The sequence below is a fragment of the Ciconia boyciana genome, chromosome 8, assembly GCF_034638445.1.
Source record: "Ciconia boyciana chromosome 8, ASM3463844v1, whole genome shotgun sequence".
Taxonomy (NCBI): domain Eukaryota; kingdom Metazoa; phylum Chordata; class Aves; order Ciconiiformes; family Ciconiidae; genus Ciconia; species Ciconia boyciana.
In genome coordinates, this window is record NC_132941.1 from 63,231,805 (window position 1) to 63,254,669 (window position 22,865).

General features: G+C 39.2%; 1 protein-coding gene across 1 annotated transcript; it reads left to right on the top strand.

Annotated features, from left to right (window-relative positions):
• Positions 1–304: 304 nt before the first annotated feature.
• ABRAXAS2 (abraxas 2, BRISC complex subunit) lies at positions 305–21,074 on the top strand. The gene is made up of 9 exons (XM_072870855.1): positions 305–428; positions 1,588–1,678; positions 4,719–4,755; positions 7,336–7,402; positions 10,030–10,220; positions 10,824–10,943; positions 11,609–11,693; positions 13,632–13,746; positions 18,638–21,074. The coding sequence occupies exons 1-9, from the start codon at positions 357–359 to the stop codon at positions 19,102–19,104; spliced, it is 1,245 nt and encodes a 414-aa protein (XP_072726956.1). The 5' UTR covers positions 305–356; the 3' UTR covers positions 19,105–21,074.
• Positions 21,075–22,865: the final 1,791 nt, after the last annotated feature.

A 22,865-nucleotide genomic window follows, 5' to 3' on the forward strand; every position in this document is an offset into this window, starting at 1 on the left:
CTGCAACTCCTCGCCCAGTCCTTCACAATCTACACAAAATACCCAGCTACCTCACGCCATTTCGGAGGCGTGAGGCAGGCCCTAGGCTCTGGTGAAGGGCGCCCAGCAGCCAGCCAGCCAGCCGGCCCGGCCCAAACCGCCCAGCTCGCTGCCTGCCGCACGGAGCTGGGCCTCGCCCCCCTGACCGGCCCGGGACAGCGCCTGTGCCGCTCCCGAGGGGCAGCGGCCCGGCCTGGCCCGCCTGTGGGACGGGACTACACTTCCCAGGAGACCCCGCGCCGCTGCCGGAAGTGGGCGGGCCGCGAGCGCGTGCGCGGGGACTTGTGGGCTCGGCGGCGGCGGCGGTGGTCTCCATCATGGCGGCTTCCATCTCGGGCTACACGTTCAGTTCCGTCTGCTACTACAGCGCCAACAGCAGTGCCGACCACGTAGGTGCCCGGGGCCGCCGCCTCCCGGCGCGGCGTGGCGGGGCGTCTCTCGGTGCTCCGGGGCTCCCCTCCCTCCCCGAGCAGCGGCCGGGCCGGGCCAGGCCGCCGCAGCCGTGCTGCCGGCCCGCGCCGCCGCCGGTCGGGCTCCGGCCGGGGGTAGCGGCCCCGCTCGGCTTCTGCCGGCGACACAGAGGTGCCCCTCGCCGGCGGGGGCCGCTGGGCCGCGGGGTGCCGCCCGGTCCCGGCTTGGGAGGGGGCGGGGGGGTGACTTGCAGACCCGCCCGGTGCCGCTGCTGGCGGGGCCGTCGGCCGCCCTGCGCGTCCGGGGCATCGCCGGGCTGGGCGTGGGGCGGCGGGGGCCGTGCCCCGGGGGTGCGGGGCTCCCGTGAGCTGCAGGAGAGGGGCTGCAGGCAGAAAACGCGTGTGTAAAAACTGCGTGTGTTTGCGTGCGTGTTACGGGCGCTGGAAAGCCAGCGCTACTGCAACTAGTCCTGGCTGCAATGCAGAAGAGGGGTGTTTCTAAATCCCTCTGTTCTGTTGACAAACTTCTAGTCTGAGCTTGCTCCCTTATCTCCGCACCAGGAACCGGTGCACCCGTTTCGGTGCTTATGGCAAAAGCACCTGATTCCTGCTGCTTCTTCTTCCTCTTTTGGGTGGGGATGGCGAATAAAAGATGACTTAAACTTGCCTCCGGAGTTTTATGATCTCTGGTATTGCTCAAGGTTCAGCCCAATCTCCGTATGTAAATTTGAGTAAGCTTCTGCAGATGTAAACTCCGGTTCCCCTTAGCTTTGAAGGAACAGAGCAGCAGTGGTGCGGTGCTTGGGCCTCCTCCTCATCCACCCCGTGCCTGCGTAGCTGGGACTGCTTCTTTATGTAATCTGTGTTTGCCTTACATAAGTTGCGTGTTACCTATGGAAGCTTCCATTAGAATTTTTGGACAACCTATTCCTATAGTGTTGTGAAAAGATTGGTAAATCGGAAGATCAGCCTTGGTAAACTTAAGGACAAGTTATACCTACTGCAGCTCAGATACATCTTTAAACCTAAATTTTTGTTTTAATTCTTCCATTTAATGCTAAGAAAGTTACAATAAATGACTGTATAGTGGGTTTTTTTCTATTTTTAGTCTTTTTTTTTTTCTTCCTTGAAATTGTAGGAAGGATTTCTGCTAGGGGAGGTGAGACAAGAAGAGACCTTTAGCATTAGTGATTCACAGATCAGCAACACTGAATTTCTACAAGTGATTGGTAAGTAATAGAACTTTGAGAAATTCTGAAAGGAGCACTGGTCAGGTTTTTTTCAATTTTCAGTCCAACAATTAAATAAGAATTATTTCACTTGTGAGACCAGCACAAGATGTTCCAGTCTTTCAGAACTGCATTTGCTACATTATTTCTGTGTTCATGGTTGAGATGTGAGGAAAGGGAACAGTCATTTGTTAGATATGAGGTTTTTATGCATCATCTTTTGTGGAAAAAAGGTTGTTCATTGAAGACATTTATCTGCATTTCATGATGGAGAAATTATTTATTTGGCTTTTGGTCCTGCAGGGAGTTTCCTGCTTGATATGGTTGCCTAAATGCAAGCATGTGCTCAAAATAAAATAAATGCATTGCTTGATTTACTAATACTGAAAGAGGGCAAATTTCCAGTATGGGGTTTGGATGGATGGCTGGCAGTTGATGACATCATAAACTGTCACAGCAAGATTTGCTGAGGAATATTTGTCAAACAACTTACTCCATTGATAAGCACAAAGACTGTACAGCTGATGTGTTGTCGTGAAAAGTGAAAGAAGATCTAAGATCTTGCTGTTAAGTGTGGTTGGTTGAAGTAGATATTTTTATACATAAGTGAGAAGCTGTTGCATGTTTTTAGCTCTATGGTTTGTAGAAAATAGGAAACCTCTGAGAGAAAAAGCCTTTTTTGTTTATGTATATATAACCCGATGTTAAAATACATCTAAACCTTCTTTAAAAACCCAAATGCGTACGTACTTGGCTTTGTGGATCTGATTCCAGATAACATAGCAGGGTCTGCTTAAAGCTTAGCTAATACACAAACATCTTGTGATTGACTCTCAAATGTTATTCTGATACAGAACTAATGATCTGTGAAGGTGTGTGCTCTATTACCTTACATCTCAAGATACTTGCCACCTTAAAGTAGTGATGGTTGTGTATACAAGAATGCAGAAGGTTAAGTGGTTTCCTGTTCTGGTTATTCCTGAGGAAACATGGGTGATAAATTGACTGCATGAAGTGTCAATTAATTACAATTAATTGAGCTAAATTACAAAAAATAAAGGCATAGGATTTTGTGTGTGCGTATATAATCACTGTCAAGTATTTTATGAAGGAAGGTAGCTGATAGCTGTGTCTGTTCAGACAAAACTAGACATGACTATTCTGTGGTAACTGATCTTAGTTATTGTTGACAGTGTCATACAGTGATGTCACCAATTGCAGCCTCAGTGTGGTTTCATAAACCAAGTGTTTGTGGTGTTAAAAATTATTCCCTTTTTAGATAACTTTTGTCACATTCCTGCTGACAGTTATTTTCTGAAAAGGGAAATTACCCACCCCTGGAGACCTTCTGGATATTTTCTTTGTTTATCAATTTTTTACTTCAGTATTTATTCATCAACATTATCTCTTGAACTCCCAGCTCAACTCATGAACTGAGATTGGCAGTTTTGAGGCACTGTTGTCACGGATGAGTTTTAACATTCTTACGTGTCTGCTGCCTCAAAGCTTAGTGGTGTTTTGAGTATATATGTCTGTATATATAGTACATATACATATAGATACAATAAGTCAACATGTGAAACCCAAATTTAGAATGATGGCTGCTTCATGTGTTCTGAGCAGAAGGCTTGTTGTTTCCTGTTTTTCAAAAGCAAGGTCTATGTAGCAGTGTAATAACATGAGAATCAAGTATGTATTCTCAGTAGTTGTAATCAATATATTCGCTGGAAGGAATTGGTCTAAGCTGGAATAATTAGACTTACTGACTTTATTTAGCAAATCATTTCCACAAATTCCTTTATGCCAGTGTAAAAATATGGTGTTGATACACTTTTAAACAATCCCAGATAAAGTAACTGTAACAGCAGCATCATGAGAAGTTCTTGCCAGTGAAAATGTACGGTTTCTCGGGCAGTACGCCTGCCATGGATGTTCAGGGCCTTGTTTTGATAGTGGCTAAATATGCTGAGATGCTAATGTGTGTAGTCTGTTGTTCTTGGGAATTGTGATCTGATTCTGACTCTGCTGAGACTGCAATCATGAGCAGCCTGTGGCTTTCAGAATAGCAGGTGGTGAGTCACTCTCCAGGAAGGAAGAGTCTAAACAAAGTTGTTGCTAAACACTCCAGCGGGGTTCTAATATAGGAGCTTGAAATGTTATTGCTACATAAGTGCTATTCAGTCTGAGCAAATACAGCTTCAGACAAAAGTTATGTGATCAAGGTATAATAGTATGAATAAATGATAAGCTGTATTTGGTAAAAAGTTGGAGTAGAGGAGAACTTTAAAGATGTACTAAATGCTGCAAAAAAGTGAGTTGTTCTTGGTGTTAGAGAGCTAATGTGGATTGGATTTTTGCTCTTTTCTCACTCTTCTCCAAGATTACTGATATGTTACAACCTTTATAGCTTAAATAAGCATCTTAGTGTTTATTACAACCTCTTCAAGGAAAAAAAAATACTGCTGTGACTCTTTAATACTTCATGTAACAGAATTATAAATTGCAGCTAACAGTTTTGGAGTGGTGTTTAATGCCTTTTCTCATCATAGATTCTGTTTGCCTTGCCTGGTTAAATAATCCAATGTATAGCATTTCAGTTATTCCCTTCCCTGTCCCTTTTTTTATTCATTGTTGCTGTAATAAACAGTGTATATGAATGCAGGTAAACTGTTGTGGAAAGGTGTATCAAAGAAAAAAAAATCATAAATGCATTTGTGAGGAGGTTACAACCATAAAATAGTATCAAAAGTGTGTATTTGAGACTCAGATGTATGTGTGTGTATCTGAGCAAGCATGTCTTGCTTATTGTTAAAATATTTTCCCCTGTAAAATGGCAGATCAGAAAGAGAAACTACTTTCCGGGTATGGTGCTATGTCATCAAGTGTTGTTGAGACATTAAGGGCAGTGTGTGGTCTGACACAAATGTTTATTGGCTCAGTAGCTGTGATGTGGAAAGTTCATGAAAGATATGCCACTGTAATTTCTCTTTACCTTGAGCAGTTGGACATATGTCTCTTTTTTGTTTGTTTGTTGTTGCAGAAATCCATAACCACGAGCCTTGTTCAAAACTCTTTAGGTAAGCATTTTCTGTTGTCTTCCTGTGTTGCCTGCACAATATAAAAATAGGTAGCTCCCCGAAATATATTAGCATTTCAGATATACCTACCAGTGCTTGCATTGTTTGCTCATCTGATGATATTAAAGAAATATGTGTAAATGGCACCAGCCATGACAATGAAAGTATGAGTTTACAGTTTTAGTAGCACTTACCTCAATATAAAATGTTAGGTTAGAAAGTGTGCTGATGGAGCTAGTACAGGCTTATTTCTCTCTCTTTGAATTTCCACCTCATGTAGTTAGTGGAAGTAGGATAGCAGTCAGATCAAATCATATCACTCTGATAATTAGGCTGAATGTCAAAACCAATTTAAATTATCGTAGTCTTAGGTTAGCTCTGCTTGGACCTGGTGGGTCACAGGACACCTTGTGTGCCCTAACCTTAGTAACTTGCTGGGTTAACAAGTTGTTTTGTAGTTAGTTGTACTGACTTGCACCAACTAATTATTCTGAAACTTTCAGCTTACTAGGTTTTTTTTGCCTTCTGATCTCCTGTACTCCAGAATTTAAATTAAATATAGGTCTAATATATTCTATTTAGCAGCTTCCATCCATTTATATGTAGCTTTTCTCTGTAGTCTTCACTTGTTATACAGTGATGGCTTCTAACTTGCTGTCTAGAAATTCTTTTTAGAAGGAATTCCCAATTAATCTCCTCTTGTCTTTATTTAGAGATTTCCAGCCAATTAAGAAGACACAGTACCTTAGATACTATGATTGACATTAGTTACATTAGAGAGAAAAGCTGCAGTCTATCATTTGCTGTCTGATAATTACAGAGAGGGTGCTCTTAACTCAGTGATTTAAATGCTAGAGACTCTACACATCAAGATAATATCCCAGTGTCTAGTAGACTCTTTCTGATTCCTAGTGATGCAGCACATATCAAAACTGATCACGTTTACTGCTTCTCCCCAGTCAAGAAGTTGGTTGTTCGTAACTGAGCTGATGGAGGAAGGGGAAGAAGTCTGTATTTCACTGCATGCTTTCTGCACAAGAAAACTGATGAATTTATTTACTTCGGAGCACAGGGGGAACTCTCACAGCTCACACAGCCTTTATCAGTACCAGAGCGTGCTGTTGGTTTCTCTGTTCCCTTAGTTGTAGCAGATGCTGATTCTGGGGCATTCTACCTTATCCTTTTGACTTAAGTGTAGCCAGTCTGAGGAGGCCTATCGCTCATCCACTCTGTTCTTGTAAGCTGACGCTGCTGTTGTTGAGTATAACAGGCTTGGTTCCAGTGCTTTTACCAGCATGTGGGAACTGAATAAGAAGCAGGGATTTTAAAAAGACCGATTTCTCTGTGCAGTTTTCAAATGAAGGTGTTTCGTTATGTACTAGTTGCTCATCCCATAAGAAAATTATTCTTATAAAGCATAGAAAGAGAAAGAATTGGATATCCGCTACTTACAAGAGTGTATAAATATTGTGAACATGAATTGAAAAGATTATGCAAATATTATGTAGTATCTCAAATTAGTAATTAGTTATAGTCTTAATATTCACAATAACTTGCATCTTGAAACAAATTTTATTTCCACCCTTATTTACCAGCCAAGTACTGAGCTCAGGATTTTCTGTTGTGTTTTCTTTACACCCACACACAAGAGTTGAGATCATAGACCTCTAAAACAGAGTGTTTTCCTGCACTGCTTTAGGTGTTAGTGATATCAGCTCTTGAAAGAGACTAAGGACTTGGCAGGTAAGTCGAGGAGGAATCTGTTTTCAAATGTGTTTCCTTTTATCATGAAGTGTGATCTACTAGAATTTATAAACCTGTCTACACAGACAGGTTTATAAATTCTTAAATCTGTCATGTCGTCAAAATAACAACTTGTCAGGGTTTGGGCCTCAGTTCTGTAAGCAGAGCCATATGGAAAGACCATGATACTTTGGATTCTTTTCAGTATAACTATTTTGGCTTCAGGGGTCCAATCATGTGAGTCTAATTGCAGGACCGGAGCTCAAGAAATTGATTTGTAGTTGCATGTAAAATGGCCCTGCTTTCCTTTCTTCTTTGGTAGGTAGGCCTCTTATTATCAAAGCAGGGTTTTACAGAATGCTGGTCAAAATAAAATTACACAGTCCATTTATGTATGTACCCCTTGTTGGAGGGGCTGGCAGGGAAATACAAGGCATCAAACTAATGTGTGCAATGAAAGCATTTTAAAACTAATAATTACAGGCATCTTGTATTTCATTACTAGTGGTTTAAAAGGGGTTAGAATTTTCACACCAGCTAGTCTTATGCATCTAACTTAAATGCTCTGCATCTTCCTCTGAGCAGCTGCATCTGTCTATTAGCTGTGCAGTCAACCTAGGCTTCTAACTGTGCTCTATATAGCACCCGAGTTGGATATCTTAAGTAGGTGAAGTGAGTAGTGACCTATGTTGATAAAGATAAAACTATAGAAGTTGCTTTGTAATGTATAGAATGCCGTCTATTTGAAGAACAGTCAAAGTGTAAATTATTTACTTTGTGTATAATGTGTGTGTGTAAACTGTGTACCTACCTTTCTCTCTTCCTTTTTGGTTCAAGCTTTTATGACTATGCAGGCAAGGTTAATGAGGAGAGTTTGGACAGGATTCTTAAAGACCGAAGAAAAGTAAGTTTTCTATCTTTTCTTCCTGTTCTAGCCATTACAGCCTATAATTAGAAAGAGCAGTTTTGGAAAACAAACAAAAAAAGGTAGTTAACTAGAAGAAATATTTTTGTTCACAAATCTGATGGTTTGTTTTGACCCAAGGCTTACCCTGTACAGAAGTTGGTGGATTTGTGGTACTTAGGTTACCCTGGGGGCAGTGTTTAAATTCCCTGAAGAAATGCAAAGGTTTTAAGTTTAGGTCTCCAAAAATGAAGGCCTAGTATTAACCCACTCACATTTCTGAGCTGAACATGTAGCATAATGATTGTGTACTCTGCTGCTGAAACCAACAAAAATGTAGCTGATCTGAAAATCTGTTCTAAAGAGTTCATTTAAAAGAGTTGTAATGATATAGCCTTGTAATTGCAGTTTTTGCACTGTCAGTTTTAAACTGGAAAAACTGTTCTATCAGTTATGTCAGATGTTGTCATAGCTTTACGTCATGCATATGTTGTTAGTAGCACAACTAGTACTAAGAAGATTAAATTTTAGTATTTATTTGGAGAGGAGTCAAACCTTTTATCAGTGTTTCATCTCATTCCATACTTGTAGTGTACTATCTTTCTAATTACTGCATAATTGATTCTGACGTTCTCATGAACTGATACATCAAAGAGCAGAGCTGAAGGTGTGGTTCCTTATGTAGTGAAGTGAATCCACCAGTCAGCTTGCTCTGGCTAAAAGACAGATGACTGACTTGCATGGTTCAATTTGTGGCAACTGTAGACCTTAGACCTAGCAGGGAAACATCACTGGTACATGAATCTGGCTCACGAGGCTTGGTGAGTGCCAGAGCTAGTACAAGGTAGGGGTGGTTAAAACAAAACCTTTTCTCTTGTTTGACTTATTTTTGCAGAGCAGCAGCAAACGAATGTCATTCCAGCTGCTTGTAGCACTGCTGGTTGCATTTCAGTAGTAGCAGAGCTACCTGTCAAGGCATGACCTGTTGGGCTTTTGGGATTTCTATCCTCTACAGGTGACTGGAGTGTAACTTTCACTGCTCTGAGTAAGAATGCCTACTGTGTGAACTGATCATCAGTATGCAGTGTGTGATGACAGTGGCTCAATTGCGAATTGAATTAGCAGTCTTTACTTTCTGTTCACCTCACCCACCTGAACTGTGGACTTTTGCTTACAGACAAGGCTTACACTGAGGAGGGTTCTTTAGGGAAGCAAATCCTAAATCTGTGCAACTTATGCAACGCTGGCGATTGTAATGCTTTTTTCTTGTCTGTTTCTTCCAGCAAATGCTCTCAGAATAAATTTATCTGTGGATACTAAAGTATTTATGCTGAGTACATAGGTGCTTTGTGTATATATTTATACATACAGATATGTACATCTCTATGCTGATGATGGAGTGAGTTTCCAGTCTCAGATCCTGAATTCTATAACCCCATAACTCTACTCTAGAACACTACAGAGCACATTAAGTTTCCCTTCAGGAGACAAGGCAAAAAACATAATTAAAAATGTTTGTCTCCCACTAGTTTTCAGTTGAATTTTATTTTGTTAGGACCTACCTTACAGGAAGACTCCAGCAAGATGCATTATCTGTGGCGAGAAAGCAGGCAAAACTGGAGAAATTAAAACTTGCAAGTGTCATGTGACTAAATTAAACTTGTGGGATAACAGCACCACAGATTTAATGACATTAGTTGTCATAATGTCAAAAAAGAAAGAAACACTGCTGTCTGGGAACCAAGACAGTCTTGTATTCTCTTTTGTTAGCAAACTAAGCACATTTTATTGCATTCAGACTAAGTAATTGTACAGATTTACTATAAAAAGTTAAAAACAATGCTTCCTATTTTATTTAACACAGGAGTCATATTGTTTAGTATGTGGAATCTGCTCTATTCCGCTGAATATATACATGCAGTCTTAATGCATCACTACATGATAGTGCCTATTCCTGGGACTCTTCCTAAAGCAAATTGTTAATGATGTGTCCTTTTTTATTAATCTCTTAAATTGAATGTTAGTTTACATGAAGTAAAGGAGTTTAATGCACATTGTATTCAAAATAATCATTGAATTAGAATGGGTCTTATCTCATGTGCATATGGATCTTTCACAATTCAATAGACAATGAGATAATTTTATTTTTGTACACAGCAGATTAGTCCCCTATGTCTCATGAACAGACGTGAATTTGCAAATATGTTTGCAAAGCACTGGAGGTGTCTTACAAATCCATACAAATGAATAGGCAGTTGAAATATTTAGGCTAAAGAAAACCCACATCTGCTGTGTTTGAAAACAGCTCAAGTCTAATAATTTGAAGATGCTCCAAGGTTTGTTGCTAAAATTAAACAAGTGAAGTATATTGGAAGTGGGATCTTGAATGCCACTGAGAACACGCAGGTGTTTGTAGCACAATAAGGCTGAGCAATTAAGAGTTGTGTTGTAACAGGATGTCACTTGTTTTGGGTTATTTAATAGGTGCAAGCCTCTAGTAATTCAGTCCGATTTCGTTGTAATAAAGCTTATCACATGATACCATAGTTTTACAACTTTATTATAAGAAGGTAAATCTGTATCTCTCAGTTAATACTTTGTTTTTTTCTGATGTACTCTGATTACAGAACGTTATTGGATGGTACAGATTTAGGAGAAACACTCAGCAGCAAATGTCATATAGAGAGCACATCATTCATAAACAGCTGACACACATTCTTGGAGTGCCTGATCTCGTCTTCCTTCTCTTCAGCTTCATTTCCACTGCAAATAACTCAACACATGCTTTAGAATATGTGCTTTTTAGACCAAACCGAAGGTAAGCAATCTCTGTATATGAACCAATCCTCATTTTTCGTTCTGCTTCTTATTGCTATTCTTTAAACTATTTTGAAGTTTGTACAATTATACGTAAAGAAGGCTTTGTGTTTGTCAAATGATGTCTTGGTGCACAATTTTTAGTGATGACACACAATTGTGTACAATTGTTAGTGATGACTTGTGCAGCTTTTTTTTCTGTGCAAGTAATTTATAAATTAAAGTTCTGGGGTGAGCAAAAGTTGTTTTCGGTCTTTAAATCTTCAGACAACGACAACAAAAAAATTTGAGAGAAATCAAACATTAGTACCATGTTTCTTATAATAGACCTGAATGTAGCTTCACCCTTCTTGTATCTGTGGTAGTTTGCATACACAATTAAAAGGTTCTAAGAGGTACGAAGGCAGGTCCATCTCAAGGGAGTTTTTGATCATGCGTTTATTTTGAACACAACTTCTAATATTTAGCAGCTTTTTATAATAACCCTAATGCAGAAGCTTTAAAATTAGATGAGTTGTGATCATCAGAGATGGGATAATTTTAAGGCTATTGTAAATAATCTTCTGAATATGAATTAAGAAGTCTTTCTGAACTTTCTCTACAGGTATAATCAAAGGGTGTCACTTACTATTCCTAATCTAGGCAACACTAGTCAACAGGAATACAAAGTTTCTTCAGTGCCAAATACTTCTCAGAATTATGCCAAAGTTATTAAGGAACACGGGTAAGGATTTTTCCTTTGCAAATGAAGTACAGTCATCAAGCTCTACGTTCTGTACCTTCCAAAGAATACTACAAATATGCATTTCAAGCAGGAAAAAAAACTAGTTCTGGAGGAGAATGGTCAGTTCTTACTGGGCTTTTTTCCTCCTTAGAATTGAATCTTTTAGAAGAACAAAGGGGACTCAGTGCACTAATCAGAAAAGCAGAGTTGGTATGGCCAGTCGGTGCTGTGGGCCTTCTGGCTGGAAGTTTCTTATTTGATTTCCACCCACCCCTCCCAAGGAATTCTGTGTGCAGGCTTGATTTAAAACTTGAACTCTGACTTGGAAGTGTTGAAATCTTGTTGTTTATCTTAAGTAATTTTAATTAAATGCTGTAAATGCAAAGTAGCTCTTCTGACGGTTAACAATGAAATTATACAGGCGTAAAGATTTCTGCACAAGTTTAATCTCATTCAAATGGGACTTTATTGTTCCAGAAGGAATTTTAGTATTGAATATGCTGCTGTCCAAATCTTGATTCTTGAGAGTATGGTACATTTTTAGCAATACAAAACAAAATACATTTTAGAAATATAGTGATAGACTGCTTAGCAGCAATTCTGAGACGGCGTGAGCTAGAAACCTGTGTTATCTTTTCTAATGATTTCTGCTTTCCTTTTTTTAGTACTGATTTTTTTGACAAAGATGGAGTGATGAAGGACATCAGGGCTATATATCAGGTTTATAATGCACTTCAGGAAAAAGTACAGGTAACTTTCTTTACTTAATATTGGTCAGTATGTATGTGGCATCTTTTGTTTGTCCTTTGGTTAAACCAGGAGTGGAGGAGGTGGAGATTTTTAGATTTTTCACAATTTATTGTGACCAGTAGGAAAATAAGTCTGACTTTAATAATGAAATGTGTCAGTTTGTATTTAGTGTGTGCATTTGCAGTGGCTGCTGTAAAAGTGGTTGATATGAATATTATCAATTCTTTCTCTTCTGCAAGTAAGAATGATTTAATGCTTAGTGATTTCTGGTAGACGTTAGCTATTTTTAAGAGTATGCATTGAAGAAAAGCCTTGCTGAAGGCTGTGGGGATTTGCGCAGGTTTAAAGGCTTGCCTGTGTGAGTTTAAAAATGACTGCTGGCTCTTGGTATGTAGCATACAGCAAAGAGCTCCATCTGTTAGTTAAAACTTGTGAATGTTTTGTGTAGAGTATGAGTGAATCCTGCTCCAAATGTGGCAAAGCGTCTGAAAGTGCCTTGAGCGTCAAATCTACTAAATGTAAGCTTGTCAATTCACAGCTTGTCCGATATGAAGAGCAGCGTAGCTGTGCTGCCTCAGGAGCACACGCATCTGCTAATTGTGCTGTACCCACAGCTTATTTCCAGGCTTTCCCCTTACATCTGCCCTGGAGGGATTTGTGTCTCTGCTCCAGCTTAGCTTTGCTGGTTGGCACATATAGCAGCGAACAAGGCAGTAATTGCTCCATCCATCCCCTGACCCTCCTTGCACAGGAGAACTACTATTTTCTGGGGGAAGTTGCTACTTTCTAACCTGCCTTATAAGGTGGGTAACTTGCAACAAGAAGGCAGACAGCTTTCATGCCAGCTTCAGGAGACATGAAAATTTATTTTCAGAGGTCTATCCCATTAGCTAATGGTATTATTCTGTAACGCTGTTTTTGCCAAGAGCGCATACATCCTTTTCGTGCTCTTGCTGTTGTTTGAATAAGTGCCTGGAAAAATGGAAAATGTAGCATCATCAGGGAGTTGTCTTCCTACCTGTTAAAACTATGACTTTGTTTTATTTCACCATGTAAATCATGCTGCTGTACATTGTTTACAGAGCTTAAAAGTAACTCAAGTGTTAGCTAACTTGAGGAATTTTTACCTTTTAAGTGACTTTCACAGAGAATGTTACAGGACTGGAAATAAGTTTTCTGGTACAGCAGCTGAGACACATGTATTTGCATTATTCACCAATTCGTTGGGAGGGGAGGGTTTAAACTTTATAAACTTCTAAAAAATTAGATATAGAACTGAAATAGATAATGTTTTTCAACTCTGTAGGTAAGATCATTGATAGTAACTTTTTGGAGAAGAAACAGTAAATGGCTAGTGACTTACTGTTTAAGACTCTTCAGTGCTTTTAGAGTTGTGTGCTCTTCAAAACTGATCATGTTTAATGATAATGACCAATACTTAATTTCTGAAGAAGTAAACAATATCCAGTATAACATGTTTAGATTAAAAAAGAAATCAGTATTGTCCAGAACTGTTTTTAAACTTAGATCCTTCTAGGAAAATTTCACATTCAGTTCCTAACCAGTATAGGGAGATCTTGTTGAAAAATCCGTGGGTCTTGTTTACTTAATAGAAGTATCAGTTAGGAGATCAGCTTAAAAAAGGCCAAGTCTCTTCCACCCAGTAGGAAGAACTAACTTCGGATCTCGTTACAAATCTTCCTGTAATGATGGATTATTTGGAAAAGCTTTTCCTGTCATGCAGCAGTTGGGAATTGGCAATAGCCAGTAAATAAAATGATCTTCGGGTTGAATATTATGCTCTGATACAGTTAACTCCTGCTCTTAGTTTTGTGCTCTTAATGGCTTCTTGTCTGGTAGTAGCTTTATTAATGTTGTCATGGAAGTCTTTCATGTATATTTTGCAAAATCTTAGCATATGTTATGTTTTTCTCCTAGGCAGTATGTATAGATGTAGAAAAAAGTGAACGTGTTGTTGAATCTTTTCAAGCTGATGTAAACAAATTAAAAAGGCAAATCGCACAAAAGAAAAATGAAAAAGAACAAGAAATAAGTAAGTTGCCTTTTCATTTATTTGTTTCAGAAGCAGATGCTGTAAGGACAAAATGTTTTGTGGAATTATTTTGAGTTGTATTCCTGACAGCTCATAGCAAAAGGAAAAAAAAAAAAAGCACATTGGGAAGGGTATATGATGGATTTACACTGAATTATACCTGAACTGTGGAAGTATGTGTACTGCAGATATTTCTGTAGGAGTCATCCAATGTTAGCAAACTTAAAACATAGGAGAGAGATAAAGTTGTAGAGAAAGAACAAGCAAGTCAATTCTGGAAATAACACAGGAAAAGATCAGTTGTAGGAAAGGAAAAGTGGAGCAAAGCCAGGAATGGAAAAAGCAAGTCTAAACACTGGAGAGATTCCTCTTGAAGTATGACATAGGAACGGGGTACTGTGTTTACAGGCCAGTAGCTATCAACGGTTTTTTGAAATCTTTATTCCCTTTCTGACTCCCCAACCCTATCCCCAAATACAAGCCCAGCACCAGTTAAGTTAGAGTTCAATTATATTACTGGACACTGGACAAACTGGGTGAAGGAAAATGATGAACATTGTAGATTATCTGAAGTGTTGTCTAGATGATTTTTGACCTTGGAGCTTTTAGTGGATGTATCAGGTTTTTCACCACTGATTTAGAGGAGACCATCTACACTTTTATCCTCCTCTCCTCCTTCATAGTTACTGAATCCTAGTTTAGTCAGCATTTTTTGCATTATTTGCTGACTTAGTGGTGAACATAATTAGCATTGAAATGCCACTTTTCAATGTTGAACTAAATCTTCCCAAAAGTCCATCTTGAAATCATTCCTATCTTCAGGAGTACCTGCTAGAAAGTGGAAGAAACTACTTAAATGCAGAATATTGTTGGAATTTGCCTACCTGTTTCAGGTACCATATCATCACTGATATGAATTTCAATCGGTATTAGTTTTAATTCCATGAAGCTACTGAAATATTGTCCTTCTTGCAGTGTGTTGGGGGGATTAATTTTGGGGGAAGCTGAATTAGGTAATTCTTTGATTTATTCATGGCAATACAAGCATGATGGTCTTCTCTTTCTAGTGAAGCTCTGAATGCAGAAATTATACTTCTGCTGTGTTTTGAAGACCTATATTAGTATCGAGCTGATTGGATTTAAGTTTCCATTGTGCAAATAAGTCCCATTAAAAATCCAGGTTTTTATTAGGGTTGGTTCTGCATTTTGTATTAATAGTGCCAGTTTTCATAGTATGTATTTAGGACTGGTAGGGAGAGCCAGTTGTTCATCTTTTTTTTTTTTCTTTTTGCTGCTCCATAATTTTCTGAATCAGGGACCCTTATTGTGTGAGCATACTTGGCTGGTTGCCACACTGTCCCTCCTTCCTAAAAATTGAATGTGGCTTCAGGAGACTTTTGCTTAGCAGTAGATAAGTTTTATGAAGAGCCTGGACATTTCCCAGGAGACATTGCTGACCTAATTTAATTAGTGAGTGTAAGGGAAGACTGAAGGTAGAGTAGGAGCAGAGAATAGACAAATGGGAAGTAATATTTAAAAAAAATAAATCATAAGCAAATTGCATATTTCAGCAAACACTGACTTTTTTCCATGTTTTGAAATAAGCAAATAACCAAATTTTGTAATTTTAGCTGCAAGCTAAAATTTCTTATCTTAAGATACACAAATAATAAGAAACGTTATCTAAAGCTGTGTCTGAGACTAAAAGATCACTTGGATGGGTTAACACCCTAAACTCTGCAATAGGCCCCTCTGCTGCTATGACTGAATACTTTTTTTTCCTCCAGGCAGCAAGGTACTGTTATCATATGAGTATTTTAGAGCAAAGTGTGATCTGTCAGCCCAGGTTCTTCCTTCTCTGAACCTCAAAGATAAGGTAAAGAGCCAGCATCAGCCACAGACCATTTGAAAGATGGAAGTGGCATGAGTCACTGCTGTTTCCTGCTTGGCTGTAGATGAAACAGCCAGGGAGCTGCTACTACACGAGCTAGCGAGAAGTAGAGATGGGTATTTAGTGTGACTGGAGCTGATCCCAGCCCATATGGCAAAAGATGGGGGAGGAGGAGGAAGAGCAGTCGGTGCTAGCCTCTAGATACTACCAGTGAGATGCAAATGCTGGACTGAAAATTTATGCCAGAGCAGATAATCATGTGAGAGGGCTGAAACAAGAAAACATGCAGCTTGTATCTCTGCAATATTTTTAGATGTGAGTAGCTAAATACTGAAGCTGGCCTTCTGTTCTCTCACGTTCTCGGTATCGGGAGAATTTCCTTATTTTTAGTGAGTTAAATGTTCCAGTTAATCATTCTCTGAGCTGGAGGAAAAGGGAGCATTTGATTCAAATTCATGCAGTAGTGTTGTGTGAAAGCCTGTTATTCTTACAAATTTTTGGTTAACAGGTTATGACTTTAACACTCTAGCATAAAAGTCAGTTGAGACCTTACTTGCCAGATCACTGAAATAATTTTGTACATGTAATAGCATATTCTAGGGTATAGTGAGTGCTGTGCACTTCCCAGCTGCCAGGAAATCTCCCACCGCAGTTCTCGTATTGTGGACCAAAAATTGAGTGCTGTTATGTAGCCACTTGAGGGAATATGCTCTTTTTATTACCGAAGAGATCTCATTGACTTGATTAAAGGAACTCTTCAGCCTTGATTTTTGCTTTTTCCAGAAGTATGGTGTTACAGTAAGTAGAGCTGATACCATTTTGTCTATCGCCTAGCTGCAAGGCAGCTTTACAGATACCGGTGTCAATTCTGACAGATGTTTGGAGGTTAATGACCAGTTAGAAACCAGTCAAAAACTTAAGTCTTTCCCAGTGCTTAACAGACCTTCCTGCAAGGAAGTTTTTCCTCATGTCTAATGTATACTACTCTAATTTAAGCTGCCTTCTGCTTACCTTTCCACAGCAGCCTCTTATGTACATTTGAAGACTGAAACTGTTCCTCAGTCTTCTGTAATTATCCCAGTTATTGCAGTCTTTCCTCTTAGGTCATGATATCTAGACCTCTAACGAGTCCTTTTCTTTTGTAGAGTTTCTCCATTTTTTTCCCTATTTCTTAAACTGTGGTGTTCAAAATTAGATATAGTACTCCAGTTGTAGTCTTCACCATTACAGTACATACTGAAATAATACTTACCCGTTTCTCAACAGCTGAGCGCACTTAATGCATATTGATATTTATAGTTTACATAAATCAACAGTAAACCTGTGTTTCTCTTCTGCAGAAGGATGTAACTGTTCCTCAATGTGCAGTTTGTACAGTTCATTGTTCCTGTGCATGTCTTCCTTAAATTATTTTCCAAATCATCTAATTTAAGATCACTTTCAAATTCCTGTTCTGATACTCTGTTATACTTGCAGCTATTACTAGCATAGTACCATCTGTAATTTTAATAAGCATATGCTGATTAAATTCCATCATTAGGTTGTTAATGTGAGTATAGTTCCGGTGCAGAGCTGTGGGAGCTTCATCTCGATGAGTCTTTCCGATGTGACTGTTAACCATTGTAATTGTTCTTTAACCAGTTCTTCAGCTATTTTTTTTTTAATCCTCATAGTGCTTATGTTACTGTCTATTCATTATGAAACATGGAGACTCTATGACATCCTTAAAGGTGGGAAATACCTGTGGCTTTTGGTCTTGCTTTGATTGTTAAAACCACATGGATTGGAAAGAAGCCCTTTCCTTAGTGGACACGTTTATGTATAGAAACTGTCTAACTGTACAATTACTTAAATAAAAGTCAGAGCATGGAAGTGGTGGTTTTACCCATTATGTATGGCTTTTCGTAGGGAGCAGGTTTCAGTGTTTGTGTCCGACTTTTCCAGGAACAGCGAACACCACTGTGGTGTTCCAGTGTTACACTAGTGCGGGAGCCCTGGTTGTGCATTACTGCGCTAGGGATATAGAAACACAGGTTCAAAAGATGATTCTTGCTCAGCTAGCTAGTTGGTAATCTAAACATGAGATATCATGTGAGTACAGATGTTTTGGCTAGCAGAAGGTGAGCGTGATACATGGTGGTCTCAGCAGCCTGCTAGGCTAATCACAAGCATTGGGAGGGAAGGTTTTTAAAATAATAATTTGAGGGAAGAAGACAAGGTAACTTTTCTGCTGGTGTTCATGAGATTGTCGCCTAGCACAAGGGGCGTTGCAAGAGAAAGTACAGAAGTGTGATTTTAAGGTGTAATATCAACAGTAGAAGCTGATTATGGTCTCATCAAAAGTGAGTCAAGCTTTCAGTACTGATTAAGACATAGGTGGAGAGGAGCAGGCACGACGAGCCCTACCGTAGCTACTTTTTGATGTGAGAAGGAACAGAGAAATACAGAGAAATGATGAGGTGGAAAGATCAACAGGTTATGGAAACTTCCTGTAGCTGTGTTTTTAGGGGACTTAAACTGGAGGAAATGAACTGTACAGGATGATGGTGCACATAAAAACGTAGCACACTTGCCCTTAATTTACTTGCTTTCTGATGCATTTTGGTTTTGAAATGGGATCATAAGGATAATCAAGTTGTGCTAATACTGATGAGTTTCATGGATGTACTGCTAAATTTAGGGAAGATACTCTTTGCCAAGCTCAAAGAGTAGGATGTAGTAATAAGATTTGACATGATGGTTAGGGATAGTGTCTCATATAGTCATCAATACAAAAATCAGAATTGCCAAATATGAGTAGTGGAGACTGAGAAGAAAAGATGCAGTGCTGGAGTTTGAAAGCAATGCCAGGGATGGACATTGTGGAATAACATAATAACAACCAGAAAGAAAGAAGAGAGAAGAGCTAAGGGCTGGGTGAGTGTGGGATGTTACAGCTAGGTTACATAAAGTATATTGCAAAGTAAGCGTTAAGTACACCAATGTTCTTTGCTTTTGTAGGAATGCAGCAAGCAATTTTAAGCAGGCAAATGCCAACAGATAACTTGGAACCTATGTTTGTTCCACGAATGTCCTACACTGGATTTGCTGTGGAAGGCTGCACACTTGAAGATTCAGATGTCTCTGATCCTCCCCCGCCGTATTCCGATTTCAATGCAACCAATCAAGAAAGTACTGTCGGTCACGGTCTCCTAGAAAGCAATGTTTTTATGCCTCGACCTCAAGCAGTAGGTTCTTCCAGCTATGTTTCCACAAATGCAGGATTGAAATATTCTGGTAATGGAGCATCCATGCCATCTTCCCAAAGAGCGGTTGGTGACAATGTTGATGAATCAGAAGACAGTGATTACGAAAATTTGCTTGAACCTACGGAGTCATCTGACAGTGAATACTCACAGACAAGGGATTCACGACCTTCAGCACATCCTGACGGTGATTCCAGGAACACTCAAACTTCTCAGATTTGATAGGGGGGAAGAAAATCCACGTGACACTGTTTTTTTTCATAATTGTTACAGAGAGATTTTGGGGATTTAACCTGGAGGAAATGAACTACACAGGATTACTGTGCACACAAAATGTAGAAGACTTGCACTAGATGGTTTATTCACCTTGTGATACATTTTGCAAGTTTTATAATGGAATCATTAGGATAATCAAGTTGTACTAATACTGATGAGGTTTCATGGATGTACTGGTAAATTTAGGCAAAATGAAATTTATAGAGATCTTGTAGCTTTTGTTGCCGTATTTTCTTTAAGACAATAAATTGGGATGTAGTAACTAAGCACAGTTAGTCTACAAATAATGTTCTCAAATCAAAACTTACCTCTTGCACTATCATGCCTTGAATTTTAATTTTTGAAAGGGAATAAATATATCAGCCGCCTTCAAAATAGCTTTCTATGGTAAGCCAAATTGGCCTTTGCAAGCAAAGAAATTTTGATAATTCTGAGAAGCCTGATTGGAACAGATGTGGTCTACCTTCTTCTATCGGCATGCTCTTTTAACAGAGGAGGGGTTTGTTTCAACTTTTTTTACTAGCAGAATGTGTGTATCACTTAAAATGATGGTTGCCTTTTTTCTGTAAAGGGGGGGGGGGATGACTGGTAAATCATCCAAATGAATGTCATAAATATAATTATTCTGGTTTCGCTGGGTTTACAATGACTTTATGCCACACTAGCCTCATTTATTGTCTCATTTGTTGTTTTAGCATAAATACGAAGTGCACATACAGGAGTAAATGACTGACAGAAGTAGTAAATTCCATCATGATTGGACTTTGGAGTCTGCAAATTGCAAACATCAGAGACTGCTTCTTGCATTTTATTTGCATCTGAATATTGGATTTACGCTTCTAGATGAGTTTTATGTAATAAATAGGGGATAGGGTAGGAGAAGATTGTTTGGAGAGTCCCCTGGGTTTACCTCTTCCTCTGGGTGAAATGTGTAAATGATTATTTTAATTTGAATTACAGCTCTTGTCAGAAAATTGCCATTTGGGATAAATGAAGTGTGGTATATTTAGAGAATTTCATGTTTGGATGCACTTATTTTTATTTAAATACTGCTTGTATGCTAACATTGCCCAAAATATGTGAAACTGTGCCACTAAGAAGTTTGTATTATTGGACTTTATCCCTGATCTGTAAATGAGAAAATACAGATTTTAAGATGAGGTTATCTTAAGCATTTATCGCTTTGAGGTGTCCGTAACCACTTCTTTGGTTTACACCCAGAAGAACAAAGCAGTTGCTTAAAAGTTCAAATATATCGGATTTACAAAAGACTAAAATTTCAGTATGTATTGTATATGTAGGCAAAAGTCTGTTCGTTAGCCTCTCCTTACCTGTACTAAATTAAGCAAAATGACTTTGGAAAAAATGAGATGTTAAAATCACCACTCTTCTCTCGAGTGTTTCCACCTTTAAACATCTAGTGGTCTGTTTTAACTATTTTACATTATTCTCATTAGCCTTAACTTGGTGCATTTTGTCTTTGAGTGTTGCAATCCATTTAACAGAGAACTTGCTCTGGTGTTACCGCTGGCTATCTGCAAGCACCTGTGGTTCAGGTGGTATAGATATGTGTATGTCGAAATCAGAATTGACAAGATGGCAACTACCGTTTTTATTTTTATTCCGCACAGAAACCTGCAAAATGTACATCTCTGACAAAGCAGTTAAATGTGACAATAAAATCTTATTTAATCCTGTAACTTACATTTTACTATTTGTCAGGTTCTCTGTCAGTGAAATAACTCACCGGAATACAGAAGCGCAGCTCAAAATCGATGGTTTGTTAAAGCTAGTCTGTCTGTAGGACCAGGAGGGGGATTTGACGGCGGGGGAGGAGGTAGCACTATACTTTGCATATTGCATGGCTGCCACACGTTCTTACGATTATGTTGATACAAAAATCCTTGAGTTCTGGAATATTTTAGTAACAAAAATTCTGCTTGTTTTTACATAGAGCATGTAGGTGATGAGCAGCAGAACGAGTATGTAATTGTGTCCTCTAGCCAGTGCCTATCTGCAGGTACTTTCATTTACCGTAACTGCTTGCTCAAGAACAAAGGGTGTGTCTTTATTTTTTTATTCAGATTTTATTCTGGTACAAATACATGTGAATGGACTTTGCACTTTTCATTACAGTCCTGTTAAAAATAATGGTGTTAGGTTGTGATCTGTCTGAAGGCAATAGGGAGCAACTTTAATCATAAAGAAAACCAGAGCTTCATACCCGTGAAGGTTTCCGTGTCTGACTCGTGAAGTTTCTTTTGGCGATTCTCAGGAGCACAAAACCCAGCAGCAAGACCTGTAGCAACGTCCGCTCACTAACAGGTAGGCAGCCTTGAAGAAAAGCTACTAAAAACTGGCGACTGTGGCTTTTAAGTTCAAAATCCTGTGGTTTCTCTGGTACAATGAAATATTTTCTGTTTTATTGTTGTGAGAAACCTAGAATTGCTGTTTCCTTTATTTCCAAACTTCCTTTGACACCCCCCACCCCCAATTGTTTATAGCTAGAAGAACAGGAGTGTACCATATGGGAAGTCTCAGTAAGTTAGAACTATCACATATGCTTACAAAAGAAAGCATCACCAAATATTTCTGAAATTAGCCACCAAATATTTCTGAAATTAGCTAGGATTGACACTATGGGAGTCTCCAAATCCTCTCTTTGCTCATGGAATGGCACATCTTGGCAGAAAGAAGTGTGAGCATCTTTAATTTTGGCATCTCCTTGACTACGCAGGTTTTGTGTTCTTGTCTAGCATCTCCTAACTACTCAGGGACATTTCACTGGCTCTGACCTGTCCTGAGTTAAATTTTAAGGGAAGCTGTTACTGCTTCATGTATCTGATTTTGCTGCTAAACCAGCAAGGACTGATTAGGTTTCCTGTTAAGTGGAAAAAAAGCTTCAGACCATGCTTAGGGTAACTAGTATGAGATCAGTACATTTTATATTCTGCTGTTTAGCTCCTTTTATTTAGACTTAATACCTTTGATTATAGCAGTAGACAGCATTTAAAGAAATCAATATTACTTTGGATCAAATTGACAGCAGCATCTCCTGTCATACCCACTGCCCCCTGCTTCTAATGACTGTGGGAGAGAAATCCTCTAGGCATGGAGGGTGCGTGGTAGTGGAATTTTTATTTGCAGGGGAACCTCTGCGCACAGATGCGTCTGCTAGGCCAGTTGTTGGTGCTCTCCGTAGTGTTTCTATGGGTTGTCTTATGTGAAAGGGTTATGCCTTCCTGCTTGGTCAGTGCTTGTCAGTCTGTAACTTTGCTTTTTTTTCAGTACTGCAGACACCTGCAAGGTTAATTTTAAGGCTTTTGATAATAGACTTGCTTTGCTTGGTTCTTCCACGGCTGCTTTCGAGCAGTCCGTAGATCAGCCTGAAAGGTGTCCATCTCTCTGGCTTCCTCTGAGAAGAATCTTCCCCTGGCTTTCTCTTACCGTATAAAATGACGGTGGTTTCACATACGTATTTCTCTAGCATGTGCACTTATACTTGCTTTTCCAAATGCATGTGTGTATTTGCATGTACATATGCCTTCATACTGCTCACTTGTATAGCTTATAGATTTAGGAAGAAAACAGAAGCTTAATTAGAGTTTCATTAGTAAATAGCTAAATGCTTGGACACCCGCCCTAGCCTGCAGTCAGAACAGACAGTGACCCTAACGTTGCATTGCTCAAGTTTGCATTCGTCACCT